We start from the raw sequence: 25,512 nt of genomic DNA on the forward strand, positions 1-25,512 counted from the left end.
CCCTGATCTGCGCCCACTGTGTGTGGGTTATGCCTCCTACCATGGCCGTGAAAACAACCGAACATTCTTGACACATTTCTAACCACTTCTAGTGGGGGCAGTCCAGAGCTGATTGAAAAACCCTGGGAGAGGGGCGCCTGGGTGGCTCAGTCAGTTGGGTGTCTGACTTCGGCTCAGGTCATGATCTCGCGGTTCATGGGTTCGAGCCCCGCCTCGGGCTCTGTGTTGACAGCTCAGAGCCTGGAGCCTGCTTCGGGTTCTGTCTCTCCCTCTCTCTCTGCCACTCCCCTGCTCATGCTCTGTCTCTGTCTTCCAAAATAAATAAACATTAAAAATATTAAGAAAAAAAAAAGAAAGAAAAACCCTGGGAGAAACTAACATAAATCCCAGAAGACAAGTCTAAGAATATTCTTTAAAGTCTGTTTAATTCTGTTTTTAATAATAAAATAGAGTGAGCATCTTAAGTAGCCAAAAAAATTAATCAATAAATTACAACATCCTCTAAAAACAGAATATTAGGGACTCCTGGGTGGCTCAGTTGGTTAAGCATCCGACTTTAGCTCAGGTATGATCTCGCGGTTTGTGGGTTCGAGCCCCAGTTTGGGCTCTGTGCTGACAGCTCGGAGCCTGGAGCCTGCTTCAGATTCTGTGTCTCCCTCTCTCTCTGCCTCTCCTCCACTCACGCTCTGTCTCTCTCAAAAATAAATAAACATTAAAAAATAAATAAATAAAAACAGAATTATATGCTTTTTAAAATGACTTTAACAAAGCTACATTTATCATTGCGGATACAGTTCCTGAAGGTAACGTTGATTGAAAAGCATGGAACAATATAATACTTACGTAAAATGTATAATCAGTAAAGTTTATGATCATGATAAATACTATTATGTTTATCCTTGAATGTTATGGAACAAAATATATGGAAACAATAAATACAGTTTTCAACTAACTACTGATTACTTCCAGCAGGGCATGATGGGAAAGTCACACAGAAAATGTGTTTAAGTTTTTATTCCATAAGGTATGTCACTAGTACGTTCATGATCTACACTTTTCTATACACCACTGAAGAAATCTAAGTATAAAAGAACAGCAACGAGAGTGGATATGGGAATACATAACTAAGGCTGAAATGTTTGGATAGAACTAATAGGTCCAGAGATCTGAAAATGATTGGGGACTGAGGTGGATAAAAAATGTCAGGCAGGGGGCGCCTGGGTGGCTCAGTCGGTTAAGCGTCGGACTTCAGCTCAGGTCACGATCTCGCGGTCCGTGAGTTCGAGCCCCGCGTCGGGCTCTGGGCTGATGGCTCAGAGCCTGGAGCCTGCTTCCGATTCTGTCCCTCTCTCTCTGCCCCTCCCTCGTTCATGCTCTGTCTCTGTCTCAAAAATAAATAAACGTTAAAAAAAAAAATGTCAGGAAGGCCGACATGGAAAATCAAAGGCCTTTACAACTATTTAGAACGAGAAAACCCAGGAAAGATTAGAGATCTCCCTTAGGGCAAAATACAGTGATTAAGCGTTGAAGCCCCCTACTTGTTAGTATTTATGTCATGTTTGCAAAGCACTTTCTTGGTGATGATCTCCCTGGGTCCTACCGAGTGATATGGCAATAAAACAAGAGATATAAAGTAGGAAAAGAAGTCTATGGTACCTGACATGGGGGTAAGTCACTTCCTAGCTTTTTAAGTTGACATCATTTCTTTAGATGCAGTTAAAGTGAAATATAGTGTGCTGAAGAAGTTTGCATTTATGATCTCCAAGAGCCAGTGTTTCTACTCTTGGGATGGGTGTAGAGAATTAGAAAGCTGCTAGAATTCTAGACTGAGATCATTAGCTAAAGAGATACGGTAGAGAGCATTTGGAGGGATAATGGCCCCCATGGTCTCTATGTTTCCTGGTGACATTGAGATGTCCTGCAAAGTGTCCAACACGAAACTGGCTCAGTTTTGCAGCCAGAGCACCACTTTCCCCCAGAAAATTGGGTTATTCCTTCTCTGCTGTTGGGTTTTTGGTTCCTCTTGAATGTTTCTGTATGTTGCTCATGGTGAAGCATGGCGCATAGACTCCCACAGATTTGATCAACTGTTTCCCGTCTTGCCTTCTTTCTACCTCCCTTGAAGACCCATCAGTTTCTTCTTTTTTTTTTTTTAACGTTTATTTATTTTTGAGACAGAGAGAGACAGAGCATGAACGGGGGAGGGTCAGAGAGGGAGGGAGACCCAGAATCTGAAGCAGGCTCCGGGCTCCGAGCTGTCAGCCCAGAGCGCGACGTGGGGCCTTGAACTCACGGACCGCGAGATCATGACCTGAGCCGAAGTCAGACGCTCAACCGACTGAGCCACCCAGGCACCCCTCATCAGTTTATTCTTTAAATTGAGCTTCCTGCCTTCTCTTGCTTGCGTTTGTAAAATTTCAGTGCTGTAATAAGATTTTGCTCTCCTGCTCCTCCTCCTCCCCTGGTTTGTTTTATTTCACTCTTGGTAAGAAATGAATCAGAAAAATTTAGAATATTCCCACGTCTTCCAAATCTGTCCATTTTGGCAACTTATGCGAAGGCATTGACGTTCCACTGAATATTTCTGTGTTGGGGGTCCCTAAGGCCACCCCCAGGTCTGGTGGCTCTTTAGGAGGACTTACAGAACTCAGTATTTGGTCTGAAAGTGATGATTTGCTCTGGGAAAGGATGGATGCAAAACAAAACCAGCAAAGAGAAGAGTGCCCAGGAAGTCTGGAGGAAACCAGGCACAATCTTCCCAGTGGGATCAACTAGGGCATATTTAATTCCTCTGGCAAGGAGTTGCGGCAACATGTATGATACGTTGCCTACCGGGGATGCCCGTTAGAGAAAACTTTTTATTGGGTTTTAATCGGGAACCGGTCGCATAGATCCTCTCTGCCTAGCATGTACTAAAATTCCAGACTCTTAGAAGGAAAGCAGGGATTCGGCATAAACCAAATCGTTTGCATGTACAGTGGGGGCACAATGAGCCACTCTGGTCAGAGTGATTGGAAACCTTGCAAAATCTCAGGTTCCCAGACACCAGCTCAGGACCAACCTGGAGAGCAGGAGGAAGAGGTCAGCAATCTCAGACCTGCTAGTTGTGCTTTTTTGCACTGATTACTTTATTCTCTTGTTGAATGGAATGTTCACTGGTGCAGACTCATTTAAAAAGTCACGTGTCCCTTTTGTTAAACTTTCAGGGAGAGGTGCTAATTGTGGATATCCTGTTGGAGATTGGAATAAGAGTGAAAGCACAGGTATCTGAGGGCTGCAGAAACTCCAGCCCCTTCCCCTTTCCTTCACTCCTCTCCAGACAGAGTATGAATTAGGAATGACTGATAAAGAGAGAGGAGTGATTCTGGGATCTTCTTCTGCAGGTGAGATTTTAAAGAGAGTAGCGGTGGGGCGGAGTATGGTGTCAGCCAGAGAAGACAGGAACTGCTTTCAGATAGTGTATTTTGTTTCTTTCCAAGAACATAGGTAGTGGGACTGAAAAAGGCATCCAGTCCTTTTGGTTGGTCTTCGTTCTTGGAGGGGATTCTGTCCCCGTGATTAAAAAAAATTTTTTTTTGTAATGTTTATTTATTTTTGAGAGAGAGACAGAGCATGAGCAGGGGAGGGGAAGAGAGAGATGGAGACACAGAATCCGAAGCAGGCTCCGGGCTCCGAGCTGCCAGCACAGAACCCAGTGCGGGGCTCGAACCCACGAACTGTGAGATCATGACCTGAGCCGAAGTCGGGCACTCAACCGACTGAGCCACCCAGGCGCCCCTATCCCCATGATTTTTTAAATAATATATCTAACGTGTAGAATAATTTTTTCTACCTCAATTGGATTACAAATTTAGTAGCAATTTGACTGATTGATTGGGAAGCTGCATTTTAGGGGGGGAAAAAGCCAAATTTATTTTAAAAGCACTTGCATTTTCTGTTTCTTATAGAAGAGTGATTTGCAGGGACTTTTCTATTAAGGATAGTCTCCTTTATTATTTTTCTAAAATTTTTTAAATATTTATTTATTTTTGAGAGAGAGAGAGAGAGAGCGAGCACGAGCGGAAGAGGGGCAGAGAGAGAGGGAGACACAGGATCTGAAGCAGGCTCCAGGCTCTGAGCTGTCAGCACACGGCCCGAGGCGGGGCTCGAACCCGCTAACTGTGAGATCATGACCTGAGCCAAAGTCGGATGCTTAACTGACTGAGCCACCCAGACACCCCAAGGATAGTCTCCTTTAGATAACATTTCTGTGGTGGGGAAGTTGTTTCTTATACCAGCTCGATTAAATATAGTCAAACGTAGAGCCTCTTATCCCTGTTTTATCAGAATTCAAAATAATCCTTTCACAGACTACAATTTGCCTTTATCCTTTCCCACAGGAGGAAACGGATACCACAGGAGGAGTGTATGTCATCGGATTTTCATCTTTATTGAATCTAGTTTAAATTTTGCTTTTTCCTCCCATTTTAACAGGGTGCGATATGAAATTTCCTTTCTGCCGGTGATAAAAATATCTTAATGGTTCTCTAAAAAGCTAGTAATGACACATTCTGACTACTAATAACTACTTGCGGCTCTGTCATTCGAGTTGATACTTAGATTGTGAAAATAAACCCTTTTCATCATATTTACGCTAAAGGGGAACGTCGAGAAGCACAGTCTGAGCCCGGGTGACTGAATAATGTGCCGAATAATCAATTATGCTGTTGTCATTCTCGGACCTCTCTCCTTTGTGTTTCTTATTCACACCGTGGATGTGGTGCAGGTTCAATCAGATACTTTGGGGCCGGCATTTAAGAGGTTTGTTGTTCTCTTTTTCCATTTGGCCAATTGCTCGCAGCCAGCTGGGGAGGATGTCTGGGTTAAAACCGTAATAAATGAAACTTCCATTAGGCCTCTGGGCTTGGGGCCATTTCCTGCAAAGACCTTATCCTGCCGTTTAGTGGTTTGAAGAAGCAGAAGGCTTCTTTCCGTTCAATAAATGAAGGCTGCGTGTTACCAGGCTGGTCACCACAGGTATCTCGTTGGGCGAAGCTTCTAGCGCTGATGGTTTGCAGAGCGCGGGCTACATTGTCACTTGCAGCTCTTTGGATCTTGTGATGATAACCTGAGAACTTCTCTCATGCTAGACGATGGAGCCGATATGTTTCAGTTTGTCTGTAAATCTCCTCTGAGGTGAGGGAAGCCAGATCGTTGGATTTGTCTCACCGGCTTTTTTCTTCAAGTCTAACTGTTCCTTGAATTTATTCTTGTGTTAGACTTTCCATCTTCATGCACCGTCGGTTGGAGGGGTAAAGTTTTCAGGCGTCGAAGCGACCACGGTCTAGTGGTATATTTGCTTTATGTACACCTTTAAGAACACCTCTTCTTGGAGGGGCCTGTATTTTAATATTTATACGTTTGTAGTTCTGGACCTCTGGTTCTGTGCTACTTACACACATGGGGAAATTTTGGTCAGAAGGATTTTGCAAAACTTACTTTTTTAAAAAAAATTTTAATGTTTATTTATTTTTGAGAGAGAGAGAGAGAGAGAGTTCGAGCGAGTTGGGGAGGGACAGAGAGAGAGGGAGACACAGAATCCGACAGGAGCCAAAACAATGATGAGGGGGATGTCCTTCCTACTTCATGATGCTGTAGTTTTGAGAACAGGGCTAAATCATTGCTTTCTTTCCTTTTCTTTTTCCTTCCTTCCTCCCTCCCTTCCTCCCTCCCTCCCTCCCTCCCTCCCTGCCTCCCTCCCTCCATCTTTCTTTCTTTCTTTCCTTTTCTTTCTTTCTTCTTTCTTTCTTTCTTTCTTTCTTTCTTTCTTTCTTTCTTTCTTTCTTTCTTGTTTTAATCTCTATCAATCCTCCCACTACTCTGGTGGGATCACAGTAGTGGGTTGTTTCTGATCAGAGGATTGAAAAGGGGAGTTCCAAGGCTGCCTGGGTGGCTCAGTTGGTCAAGCATGTGACTCTTGGTTTTGGCTCAGGTCCTGATCTCACGGTTCGTGGGTTCGAGCCCCTCATTGGGCTCTGTGCTGACAGCGTGGAGCCTGCTTGGCATTCTCTCCCTCCTCTGCCCCTCCCCTGTGCACTCTCTCTCTCTCTCTCTCTGTCACTTTGAAAATAAATAAGTAAACTTAAAAAATTAAAAATAAAATGAAGAAAAGGGGACTTCCAGGGTATCAGAGAGTATCAGGGGAGGCAGCTGAGAAGAGGGGCTCAGGAAATGATTCCATAAAGCTTGTGAATTCCTGAACTGACCACAACCTGCACATTCATGCATCTGATCATGATTAGCATGCCATCTACTTTGAGAATGTAGTTAATGAATAGAGCTCTATGCAAGTCTCGGAGTGACCTCTATATGGTGCGTACCCAGGACAGATTGCAATGGCCCTTCATGGCTTTTGAGAACAACACTGACCTCAGCTCACAAAATGTGGGTTGGAATTTGTGGCTGGAAGCTAATCAGATGCCTGACAAAACAATAACATCAGCATTCTCCATAGATTTAAATAAGGCTCGAGATTTTATAAGAACATTCAGAATGTCTAGGATATGATCCATGTTGGCCTATGAAGGACTACAAAAATCTCAAATCGCATGGAAAAGACAATGGATGACAAATAAAATATGACTTTAAAGCAGCTATTATAAAAATGCTTCAGTGAATAATCGTGAATTCTGAAGTAAAAGGTAAATTGGAATGTATCCATAATGAAATAGGAGATATAAAGTAGAACCAAATGGAAATTTTAGAACTGAAAAATACAGTAGTCTCCCCACCTTGCCCTCTCCTACCCCACCCCCAGATTTCCTCACTATGTACATTCAGTACCAAAATGGAGATGAGAGAGGAAAGAACCAGTAAATCTGAATGTAGATCAATAGAAACTATACAGTAAGAACAAAGGAGAGAAAGATTGAAAAATATTGAACAGAGATGCTGAGACTGTTGGACAATAACAACAGGCATAATGTTTGTATTATTGGAGTCCCAGAAGGAAAGGAGAAAGAATGTGGCTAAAAGTATTCCAAGAAATAATGGCTGCAAACTTTCCAAGTTTGACAAAAGACATAACCTTATAGATTCAAGAAGCTAAGCTACCCCAAACAAGATAAACTCAAAGAAACACACACCCACATATCATAACTGCTGTAAACTAAAGACAAAATTTTGAAAGCAGTCAGAGAAAAAGTGACACCTTCTCTGTAGGAGAACAGTGATTCAAATGACTCAGATTTCTCAGTGGAAATCATGGAAGCCAGAGGAAAGGTCATACCATTTTTAAAGTGCTGAAGGAAAAGTGTTGAATCTGGGATTCTAAGAAAATATCTTTGAAGATGAAGTGAAGATATTCTTATATGAGGTAAAATCTAAAGAATTTGGAGTCGACAGACTTGCAATAAAATAACCAGTTAAGGAAATTTCTTATACTATTGGGAACTGATACCAGAAATTTGAAAATCAGGAATGGAGAAAATAGTAAATATGATAGACTGTTCTTCTCTTCTTGAATTATTCCAAATACGGTTCATGATTGAAATCAAAGTAAAAGCTTGTCTGATAGGAATTTGCAGTGTATTTAGATGTAATATAGAAGACACCTTATCAAGGGGCGAGGAAGAGGATACCTATATCATTATATGGTAGGCAGAATAATCTCCTGCCCTACAGAATCCCACGTCCTAATCCTCAGATGCTGTGAATATGTTACGTTAAGTGGGAAAAGGATTTTGCAGATGTGATTAAGACTGTAGACCTTGAGATAGTGAAAATATGCTGTATTATCCTGGTGGGCCCAACTGAATCACATTGAGTCCTTAAAAGTTGAAGAGGACGACAGAAAGGTGGATCAGAGAGATGATTCTAAGGAGAGTGTGAAAGGTTAATTACGCATGTTGTAACTTCTAGAGCAACCACTAAAATTTTATTAAAAGAAATGTGGTCAAAGTCATAATTGATGTATTAAGTGGAACACTAAACAATAGTGTTAACCTTGAAAAAAGCAAGGACGGGAAACAAAAGAATAAAAAACAATGGAAACAAACAAAACACATAGGTTGGGAACCCTTAATACAAACATATCAATTATTACATTAAATGTAAATGGTCAAAACAAACCAATTAAAAGATTGTCAGATTGGATTTAAACAGTAAGAAGATATACCAATTATAAACATGTATCCAACTAACAGCCCTTCAAAATACAGAAGCAAAACCTGACATAGTGAAAGGAGAAATAGACAAATTCATAATTATAACTGAGTAACCCAGCACACCTCTCTAGGTAAGACTAGTAGACCGAAACTGAGCAAGAGTATAGAAGAACTGAATCATTAACCCACTAGATCTAATAAACATTTATATAACATTCAACCAAATCCTAATTGACTAAAATATTTCTAAATGAAGATAGAAACAATCCTTTTTAGCATATTTGCAAGTTAAATTATGAGATGTGAAATAATGTATTTGTGTCTTACTAATGCGAAATAGAGGTTTATATTTAGAGCAACATTTTAAAAAGCAGCAAAAAGTGGTAAAATATTTTGTGCTTTCAAAGCTAGAATGACTCAGTGTGCAATAATTGAAATTATAATAATTTAAAAACTAGCTAACATTGTCTTAAATATTTACTCTGTGCCAAGCAGTGTTCTAAACACCTAATATAGACTAATTCATTCAGTCTTCACAAGAGGCCAATGAGGTAGTTATGGTTAAGCTCCGTAAAATTGAAATAATAATGAGATCCAGAGATTTTGAATAAATTGAGTAAGATGCCAAAATTGGAAATGATGACAACAGTATCAATCAAGATTAAAAAAATAGTTTCTCTTCACTGAACACTTTCTTTGCATTTGACACTGTGCCTTGCACTTTGTGTCATTCTGTTTGTACACCAGATAATATAATCCCCATTGGATGGGTGAGACAATTGAGGCTTAGTACAATGGCTTGCCCCTGATGGTACCTCTAAGTAGGATGTAGCAAAGCAAAATTCCAACCCGTGGAGTCTGTCTCTAGAACCCTAGCTTTTCATCTCTGCATTGCCTCCTGAAGATACCCATTTCATCCTGGGAGAAGCTCTTGCCTGTACTGGTGGTCGTCTGGCAAAGGCTGTGGACTCTCACAGTCCTGCTCTTCGAAAGGCAATAACTTCTCTATGGCTAAGTATCCTGTCTTGGAGTGAGATAGGGCCGAGTACAAACGCTTGGAGTCCTTGATTTTAGAAAATGTGTTTTGTTGTGGCTCTTGGCCTCTTTTATCCTCAGCCAAACATGACAGTGGAATAGAGGCAGGTCAGAATGACCTGACCCCCTGCTCTTTTTTGTTCTGGAAGGGTCTCTTACGAGCTACTTGACACACAGAATAAGGTTTATTTCTCCAAATTTGATTTTTTGGGGTTAAATCTCTAAGTCCTTCAGATAAATATCTTTTTTAAAAACATGATTTTTCATCATGATAAGTATACTCTTTAATTCCCAACTACTCAGTCACCTCCCCTTTGGTAACCATCAGTTTGTTCTCTGTAGTTAAGAGTTACTTACGGCTTCTCTCTCTCTGTCTCTCTGTCTCTGTCTCTGTCTCTCTCTCTCTCTCTCTCTCATCATTTGTTTCTTTTTTTTATTTGAAAAGATTTTTTAATGTTTATTTTTGAGAGAGAGAGCGGTGGGGGAGGGAGACAGTGCACAAGCAGGGGAGGGTCAGAGAGAGAGGCAGACACAGAATCTGAAGCAGGCCTGAGCTGTCAGCACAGAGCCTGACACGGGGCTTGAACCCACCAACCGTGAGATCATGACCTGAGCTGAAGTTGGGTGCTTAACCGACTGAGCCACCCAGGCACCGCTGATCATTTGTTTCTTAAATTGAACATGTGAGTGAGATCATATGGTACTTGTCTTCCCCACCCCCCCCCCCCTTCGGTTTATTCATTTTGAGAGAGAGAGAGAACATGCAGGGGAGGGGCAGAGAGAGAGAGGAGAGAGAGAATCCCAAGCAGGCTCTGCACTGTCAGCACAGAGCCCGACGCAGGGCTCTATCTCACGAACTGTGAGATCATGATCTGAGCCAAAATCAGGAGTCAGATGTTTAACCGACCGAGCCACTCAGGTGCCCTGGTATTTGTCTTTTTCTGACTTGTTTTGCTTAGCATTGTACTCTCTGTCTCTATCGATGTTTTGCAAATAGCAAGCAAGACTTCCTTTTTTTTATGGATGGATAATATTCTATTGTGTATATGTATACACAAATATTTCTTTTTTTTTTTAAATTTTTTTTAATGTTTATTTATTTTTGAGACAGAGAGAGGCAGAGCATGAACGGGGGAGGGTCAGAGAGAGGGAGACACAGAATCTGAAACAGGCTTCAGGCTCTGAGCTGTCAGCACAGAGCCCGACACGGCGCTCGAACTCACGGACTGCGAGATCATGACCTGAGCCGAAGTCGGCTGCTCAACCGACTGAGCCACCCAGGCGCCCCTACACAAATATTTCTACCACACCTTCTTTATCCCGTTATCTCTTGACAGACACTTGGGATGCTTCCATAGTTTGGCTGTTGTAAATAATGCTGCATTAAACATAGGGGCACACGTATCCCTTGGAATTAATTTTTTTCTCTTCTTTGGGTACATACCCAGTAGTGCAATTCCTGGATCATAGGATAGTTCTATTTTTAATTTTTTGAGAAACCTCCATGCTGTTTTCCAGAGTGGCTGCCTCAATTTGCATTTCCACCAACAGCGCATAGGGGTTCCTGTTTCTCCACATCCTCGCCAACACTTGGTGTTTCTTATGATTTTGATTTTAGCCATTCTTACAGACTTAAGGTAATATCTCCTTGTAGCTTTGATTTGCATTTTCCTGATGATGAGTGATGTTGAACATCTTTTCATGTGTCTTTTGGCCATCTAGATGTCTTCTTTGGAGAAATGTCTGTTCATGTCTTCTGCCCACTTTTAATTGGATTACTTATTTCTTGGGTGTTGAATTATATAAGTTCTTTACCTATTTTGGATACTAACCCTTTATCAGATATGTCATTTGAAAATATCTTCTCCCATTCAGCATGTTGCCTGATTGTTGACTGTTGTTGTTTTCTTTGCTGTGCAGAAGCTTTTTATTTTGATGTAGTTCCAATAGTTTGTTTTTCCTCTTATTTCCCTTCTCTCAGGAGATATATCTAAAAAAAAAAAATGGTACAGCCAATGTCAGATTACTACCTGTGCTCTCTTCCAGGATTTTTATTGTTTCAGGTCTCTTGTTCAGATCTTTAATCCATTTTGAAGTTATTTTTGTGTTTGGTGAAAGAAAGTGGTCCCGTTTCATTTTCTTGTATCCAAATTTGATTTTGATTTGATCCCTATTGAGTCCAGTCTGTAATATCTCAAATGACCCCCTTTCCTGCATAGCATTTACCAGTCTGTGTAATTACATATTTATTTGTGGGGCATTCCTATCACTCACACTCAGATTCTGTGTCTCCCTCTCTCTCTGTCCCTCCCCCCACCCCCAAAATAAAAATAAAACATTAAAAAACATTAAAAAAAATACTTGCAGACATTACCGATCAAATGCTTCAGTCTTGATCCCTTAGTGGAAAATGTGAGACTTTCAAGTCACATTTTAAGCTTTGATGTGCTCGGCTACCGCCGCGAAGGCTCATGTTCTGTCTTCTTATATTCTGTTTTCTAGGATCCACTGAAGTTGTTTTCCGTAGAGAGACACTCTCTCATGGCGTGATTTCCTGGGTCTTCGTGCAGTCATGGATATGGATAAACCATCTGTCTGGGGCTCTTTGAAACAGCGGACCAGGCCTTTGTTAATCAACCTGAGCAAGAGGAGGGTGAAGAAGAATGCAAACAAACCCCTAGATCTAAGGGCAAGGCGTCCCCTGGACCGCCGCCTCAGCCTTTCTGTCCCTGACCTCCTGGAGGCCGAGGCCTTGGCCCCAGAGGGGCGGCCTTACTCTGGGCCCCAGTCGTCCTATACCTCAGTGCCCAGCAGCCTGTCGACTGCAGGGATCTTTCCCAAGAGCAGCAGTAGCTCCTTGAAACAGTCTGAAGAAGAATTGGATTGGAGCCAGGAAGAAGCAGGCCACCTCCACGTGGGGGAAACAGACTCCGAGGAGGCCTATGCCTCCCCTGCCGAGGACAGGAGACCTTCCAGCAATGACATCTTGGATCTGCTCCAGAAAACTCCCCTTGAAGAAGATGCACTGGAAGAGCCGGAGGTGAGACCAGGGCTGGGCGCTTTCCTATTCCTTTTTCCTTTCTTTTCTTTTCTTTCTTTTCTTTCTTTCTTTCTTTCTTTCTTTCTTTCTTTCTTTCTTTCTTTCTTCCTCTCTGTTTTAAGTGCACTCGATGCCCTTGGAAAATTTGGTTGGGAGTTATTTTTGTGGTTAGCTTGGATGGAAAGAATGTCATTTACAAGAATGTAGATTCAGGTGATATTGATTGCACCCACTGTTCCCGTCTGTTTTAGGGTTGACCTCTGTGTATTTTAAAACTATTACAGACAACCTTTCTGGGATACTTTAAGGCATTAAAAGCCCTATTGGATGGGTTTGCCTTTTTCCATCTCCCTGCCAAAGAAATTAAGAGCATAACTTTTCCTTGAACTTTCTGCTTTAAGCGTACACGTGTCTCTCTCTCCACCACTGCTCGGTCCTCCATACGCAAGAATGCATGGGCGTGTGCACATGTGTATGTGCTAGGGCACACGTGTGGATACTGGTTTGTGGACAGCTTCACTTGCATGCTCTAAAAAACACCAAAAGCAAGAAATCTGAAGGATGCAAATTCTTACAGATTCACTGATTTTACAAAGCTCTGGTATTTCAATAAGATAAAAGAACCAAATCTAGTTATGAGACAAATCGTGTACTTCTAGAATGAATTTCATGTAAATTCAGCCACCAGATTACTAAATCATGATTTGGATGATATTAGTTTTTTTTTTTTTTTTTTAATTTCCACATTAATGGCACTGAAGTATGTTGTGGTGTCGAGGGAAGTTAAGTTTTGTTTTTGTTTTTTTTTTATATTCCAGGTTAATGTTATAATTGCATGGGAAGCTGGTTATTTAACTGAGCATTTTGGTTTTACTTTCAGAACCAAAGCCTGTTAATTATGTCATATCTTTGGGTGTCATTACAGAATGGATCGTGGGTACTCGGAAGGTGTGACCAGATTCCTTTGGAAACATTACAATAAAACACCCTTAGCCATTCAATGACTATCTTTTTCACTGCCCCTTGCATTTAGGAAATTCGTTTTGCAATGAGGTTATGGTTTTTATTGTTGTTTATAAATTGAAAGGTTCTATTTCTGTTCATCAAAATATAAATTAGGTGAATTATTAAACATAGCTCATAATTCACAGTTGAGTGGGAAGGGGGTAACATTGAGAATTAGATACTGAAGTTAATCTTTATCTTGGTACTTATAAGTTATCAGAAAAAAAAAAATGGGTGGGTTTCTTGGCTTTGACCGGCTAACGCTCTCAGATTAGAATTTTTTTATTTTAAGTTAGTGCTGTGAAACTGTTTTGCGGACTATAAATATTTGCATACCTACTCTGGGGCACCATAAGGGTTACGACTGGAAATAGAAATGGATGGGAGAGTGACCCTGCCTTCAAGTTCTGTTGTATTGAGAGACAGCTTTGTACAGCTCTAAAGGCAGCAGATACTGAAACTGTGCAAAACATCCAAGCCTTGCCTCTTGGTAGCTTAGGAGGTAGGAGAAATCAGCGCGTGGGTCATAGATGTGTCATGTGAGGCATTGTGCAAGCCGGCGTAGGTTTGATAGGTGAAGAAATATGGTGAACACGGGCCTGTGGGTGGGGTAGGTGGGGGTAGTGAGCATTTTGCTGCACCTGAAACAAAGGCTTGAAGAACTTTCTGGTGCGATGTATGCTGGGAAGGGTGGGCTGGGCTAAGGGGCTGGTTAGTGATGGTGAACGGCTGGTTGGCAGATGGTTGGTTGCCAGTGGTTATTTTTTCTTCTCAGGGCTAACTCCAAAAAATCTTGCAATTCCTAGTCCTTTACCAATAGAACATTTTCATTAATTTTCTCCTTTAGCTCAGCCCTTTGAAAGAAAGCAAATGGGCACCGGGGTGGCTCAGTCGGTTAAGCATCTGACTCTTGATTTGGGGTCGGGTCAGGGTCTCAGGGTTCGTGAGATTGAGCCCCGTGTTGGGCCCTGTGCTGACAGCGCGGAGCCTGCTTGGGATTCTCTCTCTCTCTCTCTCTCTCTCTCCCTCTCTCTCTTCTCCTCCCCGCGATTCTCTCTTGTCCATTGCTCTGCCTACCCGCCCTCCTTCTGTTGCCCCCCCCCCCCACCATATTGGGTGGGCTTTTCCCACTACCCAAGGATCTCGAGCTTATTACATAGTATAGAAGTTAGTCACTCCCTCGCTTATCTTCTCCACTAGGCTGTGTAATTTGGTCAGTGGGTATATCCAAGGGAGTTGCATCTAATTTGTCTTTGTTTTCTGAGGGCCTTGCTGTGTGCCTGACACATACCATCTGCTCACTCCATATTTGTGTAATGAGGAAATCAATGATAGCAATGTGTACATTCAGGTTAGGACGGTTTTTGTTAGTGTCTTTGTTGTGAGTTCTCGTCAGTTTATGATTTAATTAAAGTCTGATTTTCTTGTTTTGTTTTGTTTTTTTTAAAGAAGCACATCATACTGTAAATGAAATTTCTTTTTGTATGACATTAACTGAAAAACAGAGATTTAGACAGGGGTAGACTTTATAGCCCAAGTCCGATACTGGCTTTAAATCTGTTCTTCTCTTTTTTTTCTTTTTTTCTTTTGTTTTTATTTTATTTTATTTTATTTTTTTTCTTTTTTTAAATAAAAAAATTTTTTTTTAACATTTATTTACTTTTGAGACGGAGAGAGACAGAGCATGAAGGGGGAGGGTTAGAGAGAGAGGGACACAGAATCTGAAACAGGCTCCAGGCTCTGAGCTGTCAGCACAGAGCCCGAAGCGGGGCTCAAACTCATGGACCACAAAATCATGACCTGAGCCAAAGTCGGCCGCTTAACGGGCTGAGCCACCCAGGCACCCCATCTTCTCTTTTTTTTCAATGAAGGTGGAAGTCCTGGGGAATCCGTGAGTTTTGGGGTTGGCTAATCTGTATCTAGGATGTGGGCCATCTGTTTCCTTCCTAATGAATAGTGGCCAGGTTTCTATCACTTTCATGGAATTGGGGGAAGGAAGGAGCGGGGAGGAAGGGGTTGGCAAGTGACAAACCCAGTGCCCCACAGGGACAATCAGATGTTCACCGAGTATCCTTGCTGTGACTTATTTTGTTTGTAGCTTTCTAGAGGGGTAAGGAAAGGAACTTCTGTGGTCGGAGGCACCCATTGGGGTTTGTCTTCCATGTTTTTTATGCAATGGCAACTTGGTACCAGGCTGAGCCCGCAGCCGTGGGATAAGACCCCAAATGATGGTGTCTGAATGTTTTCTAGTTTCTTCTTAGTCCTGCCAGTGTCAGCAGGGAAGCAAGGTGCAGGTTGACAGTTATGGGGAAATGGAATGAGGAAGCAAAGCACAAAATTAAGAAGGAAGAGGAAGAAAGAATGTGAGAACAGAGAAGCCACATGGAGCCTTGGAAGAGTCTCTGAAGGTGCTTCAACCAGCCATAAAACCAAAATGGGAGAAAGTAGGTTTAGAATAAAGGATACGTTGGTCGAAGAGGATTCTCCAGACTTTTCTTTGGGCCCTCAATTCTGATCGCCGTGGGCATTGCACATAAACCCGATCTCAACTTGTTCTGACAGAATTTTGTGTCCCTGAAGTGCTCTCACACACAGAGACCGTTTTTCTTGGCAACATCACTGTTACCCGCCGGGTGGCCCAAGTGAAAAACCCATGAATGCCGTGAGGCTGTCTCACTTTCCTTGCTTTTCACTGACATTTTCGTTTATGCATCTCACCTCCTTCTCCTCCTCACTTCTTCGTCTCGTACTTCTCTTCCAGGAAACCCTCTCACCCATCAAATTCTCCCTCCCTGTGAGCGTTTTCCCGACTGTACAGTCAGTGTTAATTACCCTGCTTTTGTTTGCCTGGCATGCCACTTTTGCTGTTACCGAGCGCTAACCTCATTCTTTCTGCAGACATCTGTAGAGGAAGAAAGGGTTTGGAACAGGTAAGGGAGGTAGCGAAGGGAAAGCAAATTGGTAGTGGGCAAAGGTGTCACTGGGTAAGACCCTGAGAAGGTCACCTGCCTCCTAGACCTGTATTAACTGTCCAGCGGCCATCTGGCTCCGAGGACCAACTCATGATAACCCAATGCTCACGAGACAGAGCTATAAATGACAACCTTAACTGTTCGTAATGAGGGTTAAATACCGTATAGACTCTAATATTTATTTTGATAGCAACAGCACACTGTTTCATGATTGTCGAGTTACTTGGGAAGTCGAATCGTAATAAACCTCAACTTCATTAATGTGTAGGGAGTGATAATTATCTCAGGGCCTGGAAAAACTTGGGGAATCTGTTAGGCGTATGGACTCTTGGAAGTCGGCCTACATGAGATCACATAGAATCGGGAGATTGTTTTACGAACATGAATCCCTGCAAGGAGGACGGGTAGGTTCCACACTGAATGGTGTCTGGTAAGCCATCCATCTCGCAATAGAGATTGAGGTGCAAAGGAGATCTTGACATGCTCACACTTTGTTCGCTTGAGCCAATGACCTCCATATCCACATGGCCAACCTGCCTAGGCCACGAAGCCACGATTCTTAAAGTCCTGTGGCATAGGCTGTCTCTTCCCCCCGTAGGGTTCAAGGACGAGTCCAAACTTTTACCCAGGCTTTCTTGCATGACCTTTCCCTTTTTATTGATTGACACATTAATTTATTAGCTGTCTATTTTCACTTTCAGGCCGGTAGGGTTTCATGGTTGCCTGGAAACCAGATTGCCTGCTTTCAATGACTTTGTATGTCGGGCCTCTGATGGATGAAAGGTGGTCTTACAGTTTTATTCTCCTTGCTGCCATCACCAAAACTTGGGCACGGGAGGTGGTAAAGGGCACCTTATATTCCTGTTATTTTGATAGCAACAGCACACTGTTTCATGGTTGTCAAATCATAATAAACCTCAACTTCATTAGTGTGTACGGAGTGATAATTATATCAGGGCCTGGAAAAACTTGGGGAATCTGTTAGGTGTATTGACCCCACCTTGTATTTAGTTGGTTATTTAGAAATTGGCCTCATGTTAGATTGGAAGCTCCTGAGGAACAGAGATGATGCCTTCTTTTTCTTCCTGCCCAGCTTTCTGCAAACCTTGTTTATGTGAAATATATTGACTCATGTTTCTCTGACACTGACTTCAAAAAATAATGTTTTTAATGTTTTTATATATTTGAGAGAGAGAGAGAGAGAGAGAGAAAGAGAGAGAGAGAGAGAGAGAATGAGTGGGGAAAGGGCAGAGAGAGAGGGAGACACAGAATCCGAAGCAGGCTCCAGGCTCTGAGCCATCAGTACAGAGCCCGATGCGGGGCACAAACTCGTGAACCGTGGGATCATGACCTGAGCTGAAGTCGGATGCTTAACTGAGCCACCCAGGCATCCCTCTGAAGCTGACTTTTAAGCCACACACCATGCTAGGTGCTGTGGAGCCTTAAGAAGTTCAGCTGGTTGAGGAAGGTGGTGATACATGGAGGCCCTGGATGGGGGGGTTGGAGGGGGATGTACAGTGAGCACTAATGGACTTCCCAAATGTCAGATTAAATATGGAGAAGCTACAGTTAAGGAGACCCAGAGGGAGAATAGCTTTTCTTTTCTTTTTTTTTCTTTGCATTTTCTTCTCACTTCCTTCCCTAGTACTTATTTTACGAGATGTTCTCTCTTGCCTTGTAAAATCGGGTACTGAGGAAATACAGAAAGTTGCCTCTGGTTCCCGTCCTCTGTGTTGATGATGTAGTTGAGAGTAGGCCCAGATATTGGAAAACATGACCAAGGATCCGAGGTGGTCTCAGTCCCCGGTCAGTGCTAGCTGACCATTTGAGGTCAGTAGAGAGGGTCGCTCTGAGCAGGTGGTCAGGGAGGGCATGTTATGTGCCTAAGACTCAGGTAGGTAGGGAGGAAAGCCTAGTAGTTAAGTTTCATTCAAAATAAAGTTTTAAGCCTAAAAAAAAATATAGAGAATTCGTGGCCCAAAACTATGGGGCAGGCATGGGCTCACTGCTATGATTATATTTGTATTTATTCGTGTTACTATAGTTATTTTTATCAGTACACTTTCCAGAATGCAATGAGGGCTGAGAAGGTTTAATGGCTTACCTAAGGTCATCCAGGTAGTGTTAGAGCTAGGATCCCAATCTGGGAACTCTCTGAATCCAAAGCCCGTACACAAAACTGTGTGCACAGCAAGGAGTTTGGAAATGTGATCCTTTAACCTGGGACACCTCCGAGTTGGTGATCTAAAAAAGTTGGTAATGAAAGGAAGATATTGGTTGTTATTTCTCTGTGTCCACTGTGCCCTTTTATATTTTTTATTTATTTTAATGCTTTTATTTTTGAGACAGAGAGTGAGCACGGGAGGGGCAGAGAGAGAGGAAGACACAGAATCCAAAGCAGGCTCCAGGGCTGAAACATACAAACCGAACTGTGAGATCATGACCTGAGCCGAAGTGGGATGCTTAATGGACTGAGCCACCCAGGCAACCCCCACTGTGCCTTTTTAAATACAGGGGTAATTATAGTGCTTGAATGGGTTTATTATGATGGCCAGCAACTAATAACCCTGAATGGAAGGATTACTGCCCCCCCCCCCATTCATGTAATTCCCACCCCCCCCCCCCGCCCCCACCGGGATACATCCTTTCCTGACATTTCATTTGGCAGTTGGTATTTTAAATAACTAGCTTTGGTGCCAGCTTATATAGATGAGCTGAGTGGTTTAGAGAAGTACCTGATTGGGATGTTTCTAGAACCGCTACTCGGCAACCACAGAGCTTCAGTTTAGTGACCACAAAGAAGCAAAATGACAAACCGGTGCAGAGGAACGGGCCTCCAGCTGGTGAATGAGTACATTAGTGTCTCTGCACTTCAATTTCGGGCCCTTTTACGATTCTTGGTTTATCCCCCAAATCATCACTCAGCCTCATGGTGTCGGCGAGCCAGGCGTGTCCGCCACGTTGCAGGGTCTTTCACAGCTTGGGTGCCCCGTTTCTTCTTCCCTCCCTCCTTTCTCACGCGTTGAGCACCTCGCATGTGCCGACGCTGCTCGGGGCGCCAGGAACCCAGAGGTCAAGAAGGGAGACAAAAATCCACTTCCTCCTGGAGAGCCTATCCTGATCTCAACAGTGGCAGGCTACAGATAGGTTCAGAGAGGGGTAGGTGGAAGGGAGAAAAACAAAGCACAGAAGATGCTTGCGCAGTGCTGGGGTGGTAGTTCTGCCCGGAGTGGCCAGGAAAGACCTCTTCTGAGATGGCGACATTTACCCGGCGGCCTAGAGGAGGCGAGGAAGGAAGGTGTGTGCGCGTCTGGAGGAAAAGCCTCTGCAGGGCAGAGAACAGTAAGTGCACCGGCTCCAGGCAGGGAGGAGAACACCTGGTGTGTTTCAGGAACAGCCAGGCGGCCGTGTGGCAGGACAGGAGCGGGGGAGGTGGCAGCAGATGTCAGAGTTATTTCTGAGGCTGGATCATGCAGACTTTCCCATCCTGTCGGGCGGTCCTGCTACACCACGAGGACTATCCGGGGTACCCACCAGGGGCATCCATCCAGAGGAGCGCTGGGGGCTCAATACTGTGCTGCTCGCAAGGCAGGGATCTGTAATATACAGGTGGCGTTGCGATACCTGCCCTATAGGCGGCGAATAGCTGAAGGAGAAGCTTTGCCTGGGGAGAGAGCCATGCAGGAAGCCTGCCTAGGCGGATGAGCCCTGTGTGCCAAGGGAGGTCCCACGGGCCCGAGGCGTCATTAGACATCTCTCCAACTGTCATGATACAAGTGTCAGGGGAGTGGTGGAGGGAATGAAGGGAGGGACTCAGGTTGGTGACCTCCGTCATTGAGTTTTCTTCCTCATCTTCCTAAACACACCCCCTGTCTTAATACGAATCATGAGCAATATAATAGTCCTAATAGGAAAGCAACCCCAATCCGGTACCACCTTCCGAGAGGTTATGTATCAGGACCCTTGCTGGGTACGGAACATGAGCGTTATCTCCTTGGACCACCTGTCTGGCTCGCTCTGCATACAGGCAGCCTCCTGCGCTGTCCGGCCCCAGAAACACGGTAATGCTCAGTAGATCTCTTTGAATGAATGCATTTTTCTCCCAACAATCGGCGAGGTGAGTGTCTTTTTTGCCCCTTGTGGGCAGGTTCCCACGTCTTGAATTTTAGGTCGCGTTTTCAAGGACGCGAAGCTAGGAAGTAGAACAAATCAGGTGGGAACCAGAGTCTTTGTGACTCCCGGGCCTCGTCTGCCCCTGCAGGGAGCTGCCGACCGGTCAGCATGCCGGGAGAGGTGTTCTGACTTTGGATTTGGGGCAAGTCTGGGCACTGTGAAAAGAATAGAGGACCCAGGTCAGTCAAGGGAACGCCTAACTCTTTGGTCTCCCTTAGTGAGCAGCCATTTATCTCTTCACTTGGACTTCTTCATTTGTAAATTGATGATACTCCTGACAGCCTGTGGGCCCCTTAAAATAAGTTAATAGGAGTCCGTGTGTATTTGTATATTATAAAGTGCTAAGCAAATGTAAAGGGGACCATTATTCTTTTAAACTATCTCCAAGTGGGGCGCCTGGGTGGCTCAGTCGGTTGAGCATCCAACTTCGGCTCAGGTCATGATCTCAGGGTTCGTGAGTTTGAGCCCCGTGTCCGGTTCTGTGCTGATAGCTCAGAGCCTGGAGCCTGCTTTGGATTCTCTGTCTCCGTTTCTCTCTGCCCCTCCCCAACTTGTTCTCTCTCTCTCTCTCTCTCTCTGTCCTCTGTTTCTCTCTCAAAAATTAACATTAAAATTTAAAAAAAAATAAGAAATAAACTATCTACTGGTAACAGCATGGAAACAGCATGTGAAAGGTCAGTGGACAACTATGACTGAACGGGAAAAGAATGGTTGAGTATTACCAGGGGCCAACTTTTTCCATGAAGGGCCGGATAATCAGTATGTCTAGCTTTGTGGCCCCTATGGCCTCTATTGCAACTTCTTAGCCCTGGGATTGTATCCTGAGAGCAGCCATAGACAGTATGCAAATGAATAGGTGGGGCTGTGTTTCAAAGTTTAAACTTTATCTATAAAAGTAGGTGGTGGATTGTAATTTGCTGGTCACTGATTTTTTTTTAAATTTTTTTTTAACGTTTATTTATTTTTGAGACAGAGGGAGACAGAGCATGAACGGGGGAGGGTCAGAGAGAGAGGGAGACACAGAATCTGAAACAGGCTCCAGGCTCTGAGCCATCAGTACAGAGCCTGATGCGGGGCTTGAACTCACGAACTGCGAGATCATGACCTGAGCCGAAGTCGGACGCTTAACCGACTGAGCCACCCAGGCGCCCCTGCTGGTCACTGATTAATACTGACATGTGATTGAGTAGGGTATATAGGTACACACATACACGCACACACACACACACGACTTATATTTTGCATATTATTATTCCAGGGTGATCACTTACAGAGAAAACACTCTTGGGAGTGGGGGGGGAAACTAAATACGTGTACCTTGATTGTATGATCAATAGCTTCCTGCAAAAGCTGTGTCAAAACGTGATATGCATAGACTCAGCCATTTGGTAGACCTGAATTTTCTGAACAGACATCTAGTTTTTTTTTTAATTTTTTTTCATGTTTGTTCATTTTTGAGAGAGAGACAGAGACAGAGCATGAGAAGAAGAGGGGCAGAGAGAGAGGGAGGCACAGAGTCCGGAGCAGGGTCCAGGCTCCGAGCTGTCGGCACAGAGCCAGGCGCGGGGCTTGAACTCATGAACGGATTGAGATGGTGACCTGAGCCGAAGTCGGACGCTTAACCGACTGAGCCCCCCGCAGGTGCTCCAGACACCGTAATTTTGTTCTCTAGTTGCCCTGTGGGTCGTTTTGATTCTGTCACTGGATCCGGGCTGTGCTTAAGGGTCTGGCTCGCCATCCCATTCCCTTTGCTCATTTCACTCCTTCCTTTGTCTTGTTGGGTGTTTGTGTTTGTGACCACTGTCAGCCAGAGTGTTCGGATTCTCGGTAACCTAGACGTGAGAGGAGTGGTTAAGTCAATATGTCTTATGGGGACTGCTTGCCATACTGACATGTCCCGAGTATTTTCCAGAGACTGTAGAAACGCTCTCCTGAGCCAGCTTTTTCCTCATTTAGCTTTCCTGGTTGTGGGTTGATGTCTCCTACTGAAGTTTAAACCCCCCGCGGTTGTTTACATGGTTTATAATTTGGCTTCCTGTGTGTACTTCATGGTGAGAGCCTTTGGATGAGCCACATGGGAGGTGGCATTTGTACAAGGTCACGTTTAGCATACACAAAAGGAAACTGTTTATTCACATCAGTGTCTTGTTCTTAGGATCCTTGGTGACTTTTCTGTTTTATATGATTGGCCCATCCATGCTCGTATCTCCCCGTATCCTGCTAAATTTTAATAAATTTGCCTTCCTGCAGCTAGAGGACTCTTCCCTAAAGAGAAGGCAAAGTTTATTACCTTGCCACCCATTTCCGCTCAGGTAGAGTGGAAATACCAATGCAAACTCTCAGTCATTGAAAACAAAAGCAAACGAAAAACACAAAACCACTTATCCAAAAGGCAGCAGTGAGAGTTATGGGAGAGACGGTTAAACCGGATCCTAATTTTCATGCCACGTTGTTATTGCCATAATTTTGGAATGTTTCTAAGTAATTAGACCTTTTTTTCCTATTAGCCTTTTTTTAGCATTATGATATTCAATTTAAAAATTTTTTAATGTTTATTTTTGAAAGAGAGAGAGAGAGAGAGAGTGAGCAGGGGAGGGGCAGAGAGAGAGGGAGACACAGAATCTGAAGCAGGCTCCAGGCTCCGAGCTGTCCGCACGGAGCCCTGACGCGGGGCTTGAACCCACGGACCGCAAAATCATGACCTGAGCTGATGTTGGACACTTAACCAACTGAGCCACCCAGGCGCCCCTAGCATTACGATATTCAAAATTATTCATCTTTCCCTGTGTCCTTAGAAATAACGTGTTTGGCATTTGTGAAACCAACACCAAATGCATAAATGTAGGATCGAATACTATTCGGCCACCAAAATGGTTTGAATGATTGCAGAGGACGACTTGGATAGGCTTCAAAGGCATTAGGCCGAGTGAACGACGTCAGTGTCAGATGTTTGCATATTGGCTGAGTCCATGTGTGTGGTATTCTGGAAAAGATGAAATTACGTGAGGAAGACAGACAGGTGGCTGCCGCGGGCTGGGGATGATTTAAACCCCAGTGGGATAGCACGAATAAGTGTTAATGGGGTGACAGATCTGCCTTGATTGTTGTGGTCCCTCAAATATATGTGTGTGTTAAAAACCGTACCATTGGAGGCACCCGGGTGGCTCAGTTGGTGAAGCAAGTGACTCTTGATTTCCGCTCAGGTCGGGATCTCAGGGTTCGTGGGATTGAGCCCCATGTTGGGCTCTGAGCTGACAACATGGAGCCTGCTTGGGATTCTCTCTCTCTCTCTGTCTCTCTCTCTCTCTCCCTCTCCTTCTCTCTCTGCTCCTCCCCTGCTTGGTCTCTCTCTCTCTCTCTCTCTCTCTCTCTCTCTCTCTCTCAAAATAAACATATAAACAATGTAGCACTATACACATATACAAAAAGGCAATTTTACCATTAAGTTTTCAAAAGTAAAATAAAAAAAACAGAGGGCTTGATTATGCTTGTTGAGAACATCAAAAATATATTCTAATGATAGTGGGGTATCAGGGACTCCTTTGAGGAAAATCTTAATTGTGCTGTTTTTATCTGTTTATTTTGGAGAGAGAGGCAGACAGAGCATGAGCAGGGGAGGGGCAGAGAGAGAGAGAGAGAGAGAGAGAGAGGGAAACAGAATCCGGAGCAGCTCCAGGCTGAGCTGCGAGCGCAGAACCCGATGCGGGGCTCGAACCCGCGAGCTGTGAGATCATGACCTGAGCTGAAGTCGCGTGCTTAACCGACTGAGCCACCCAGGCGCCCCTTAATTGTGCTGTTTTTAAAGAAAAGGCCCGTTGACGTGGTTACTGGGTTGACAAAGAAGTGAAGTAATGTACCTTCTATTCAGTGGGTAATATCTTAGGCTCTATGCAGAATGTAGGGGAATATTCAAGGTTATGTGTCCCCCAGCAGCTGTAACGTGTCCTCTGGTGCCGATGTAGCATTTCTGTTCTTCTTTACGGTGATCGGTTTCCTTCGTTCGTGTGTATATATGGTGTGTGACAGTTACGGTGGCCGTGGGAACCGTAAGTTTAAGTTGTGTGACTTTTCTGTGAGTAAAACCAGCCATAATGTTGAATTAATGTCATTCTTCACATTTAATTTCCATGTTGTTGTAAGTGGAAGGCTTATCACATATTTGGATAAAAGCTGTCAGTTTTGATGGTGTGGAAGCCACGGTGGGGATGTGGACTAATTAATACAACGAAGCCAAGTTGGGAGAGCGCGTCTGGGGTGTCCTCTGAGGGTTGACGTTTTCGAGCGCCTGGCCGTCCTCCTTTGTATTTGACAGTAGAAGATTCTGGACCACCACGGTCTTTGGCGAATGACCACGTACTCTAAATGGAAATCCTGATCCCAGCGCTGGGGGCTTTGTGGAATTGCCTTTGCACAGGATTGGTTAAGTGGAACATCGATTCTTTTCCTAAAACTGGAGACACTGGTGGGTCTTCAGGCCACAGAGCATCAGATGGCACGTGGTGCCTTGTGGGCTCTGGACGTGGCAGCGTGGCTGGGCTCTCTTGGTTTCATAAATCAGGTAGAAGAGGGGTTCTTATGGGGCGCCTGGGTGGCTCAGTTGGTTAAGCGTCCGACTTGGGCTCAGGTCATGATCTCGCGGTCCGTGGGTTCGAGCCCCGCGTCGTGCTCTGGGCTGACAGCTCAGAGCCTGGAGCCTGCTTCCGATTCTGTGTCTCCCTCTCTCTCTGCTCCTCCCCCACTCACTCTCTCTCTCTCTCTCTCTCTCTCCATCTCTCTCTCAAAAATAAAATAAACATTAAAAAAATTTTTTAGAAGAGGGGTTGTTAAGCTTCCGGGAGATACTGTGTGTGTTGTAAAAGGGCAAACCTTTTGAGACTGGGGGAGTTGAGTAAGGTTCTGATTGTCCTCATAAAGTGGTCATCAGATAGTCCTGTCCAACCATCCTGGGTGTCTTTCCCATAGAACAAAATAGGAGTGTGAAGAGGCGGGCGGGGGGGGGGGGGGGAGATGACTAGTAGAGGCTGTCCCCTCTTTTCTGGTCTGCTAACAGCTCTCCTGCACTGAGGGTTAGGGCTCTCTTCCTGGCTGGGCAGCAGTGGTATGTCCAGGGCCAAGGTCACTCTGGTGACCGACCACAGGGCTG

The 25,512-nt window shown here is 44.1% G+C and overlaps 1 protein-coding gene across 9 annotated transcripts in view; it reads left to right on the forward strand.

The window, feature by feature from the left end:
* The window catches only part of MCTP2 (multiple C2 and transmembrane domain containing 2), a 264,060-nt gene that overhangs the window by 40,969 nt on the left and 197,579 nt on the right, over positions 1-25,512 (forward strand). For all 9 annotated transcript variants that reach the window (XR_006203374.1, XR_006203372.1, XR_006203375.1 and 6 more), the window contains exon 2: positions 11,682-12,219. Coding sequence is in view for 5 of the 9 variants with exons in the window: in XM_042941092.1 (XP_042797026.1) it covers positions 11,752-12,219 (468 nt within the window). In the remaining 4 variants the exon portion in view is untranslated. The remainder of the gene's footprint in view (positions 1-11,681; positions 12,220-25,512) is intronic.

The sequence above is a fragment of the Panthera leo genome, chromosome B3 (assembly GCF_018350215.1).
Source record: "Panthera leo isolate Ple1 chromosome B3, P.leo_Ple1_pat1.1, whole genome shotgun sequence".
NCBI classification, from domain to species: domain Eukaryota; kingdom Metazoa; phylum Chordata; class Mammalia; order Carnivora; family Felidae; genus Panthera; species Panthera leo.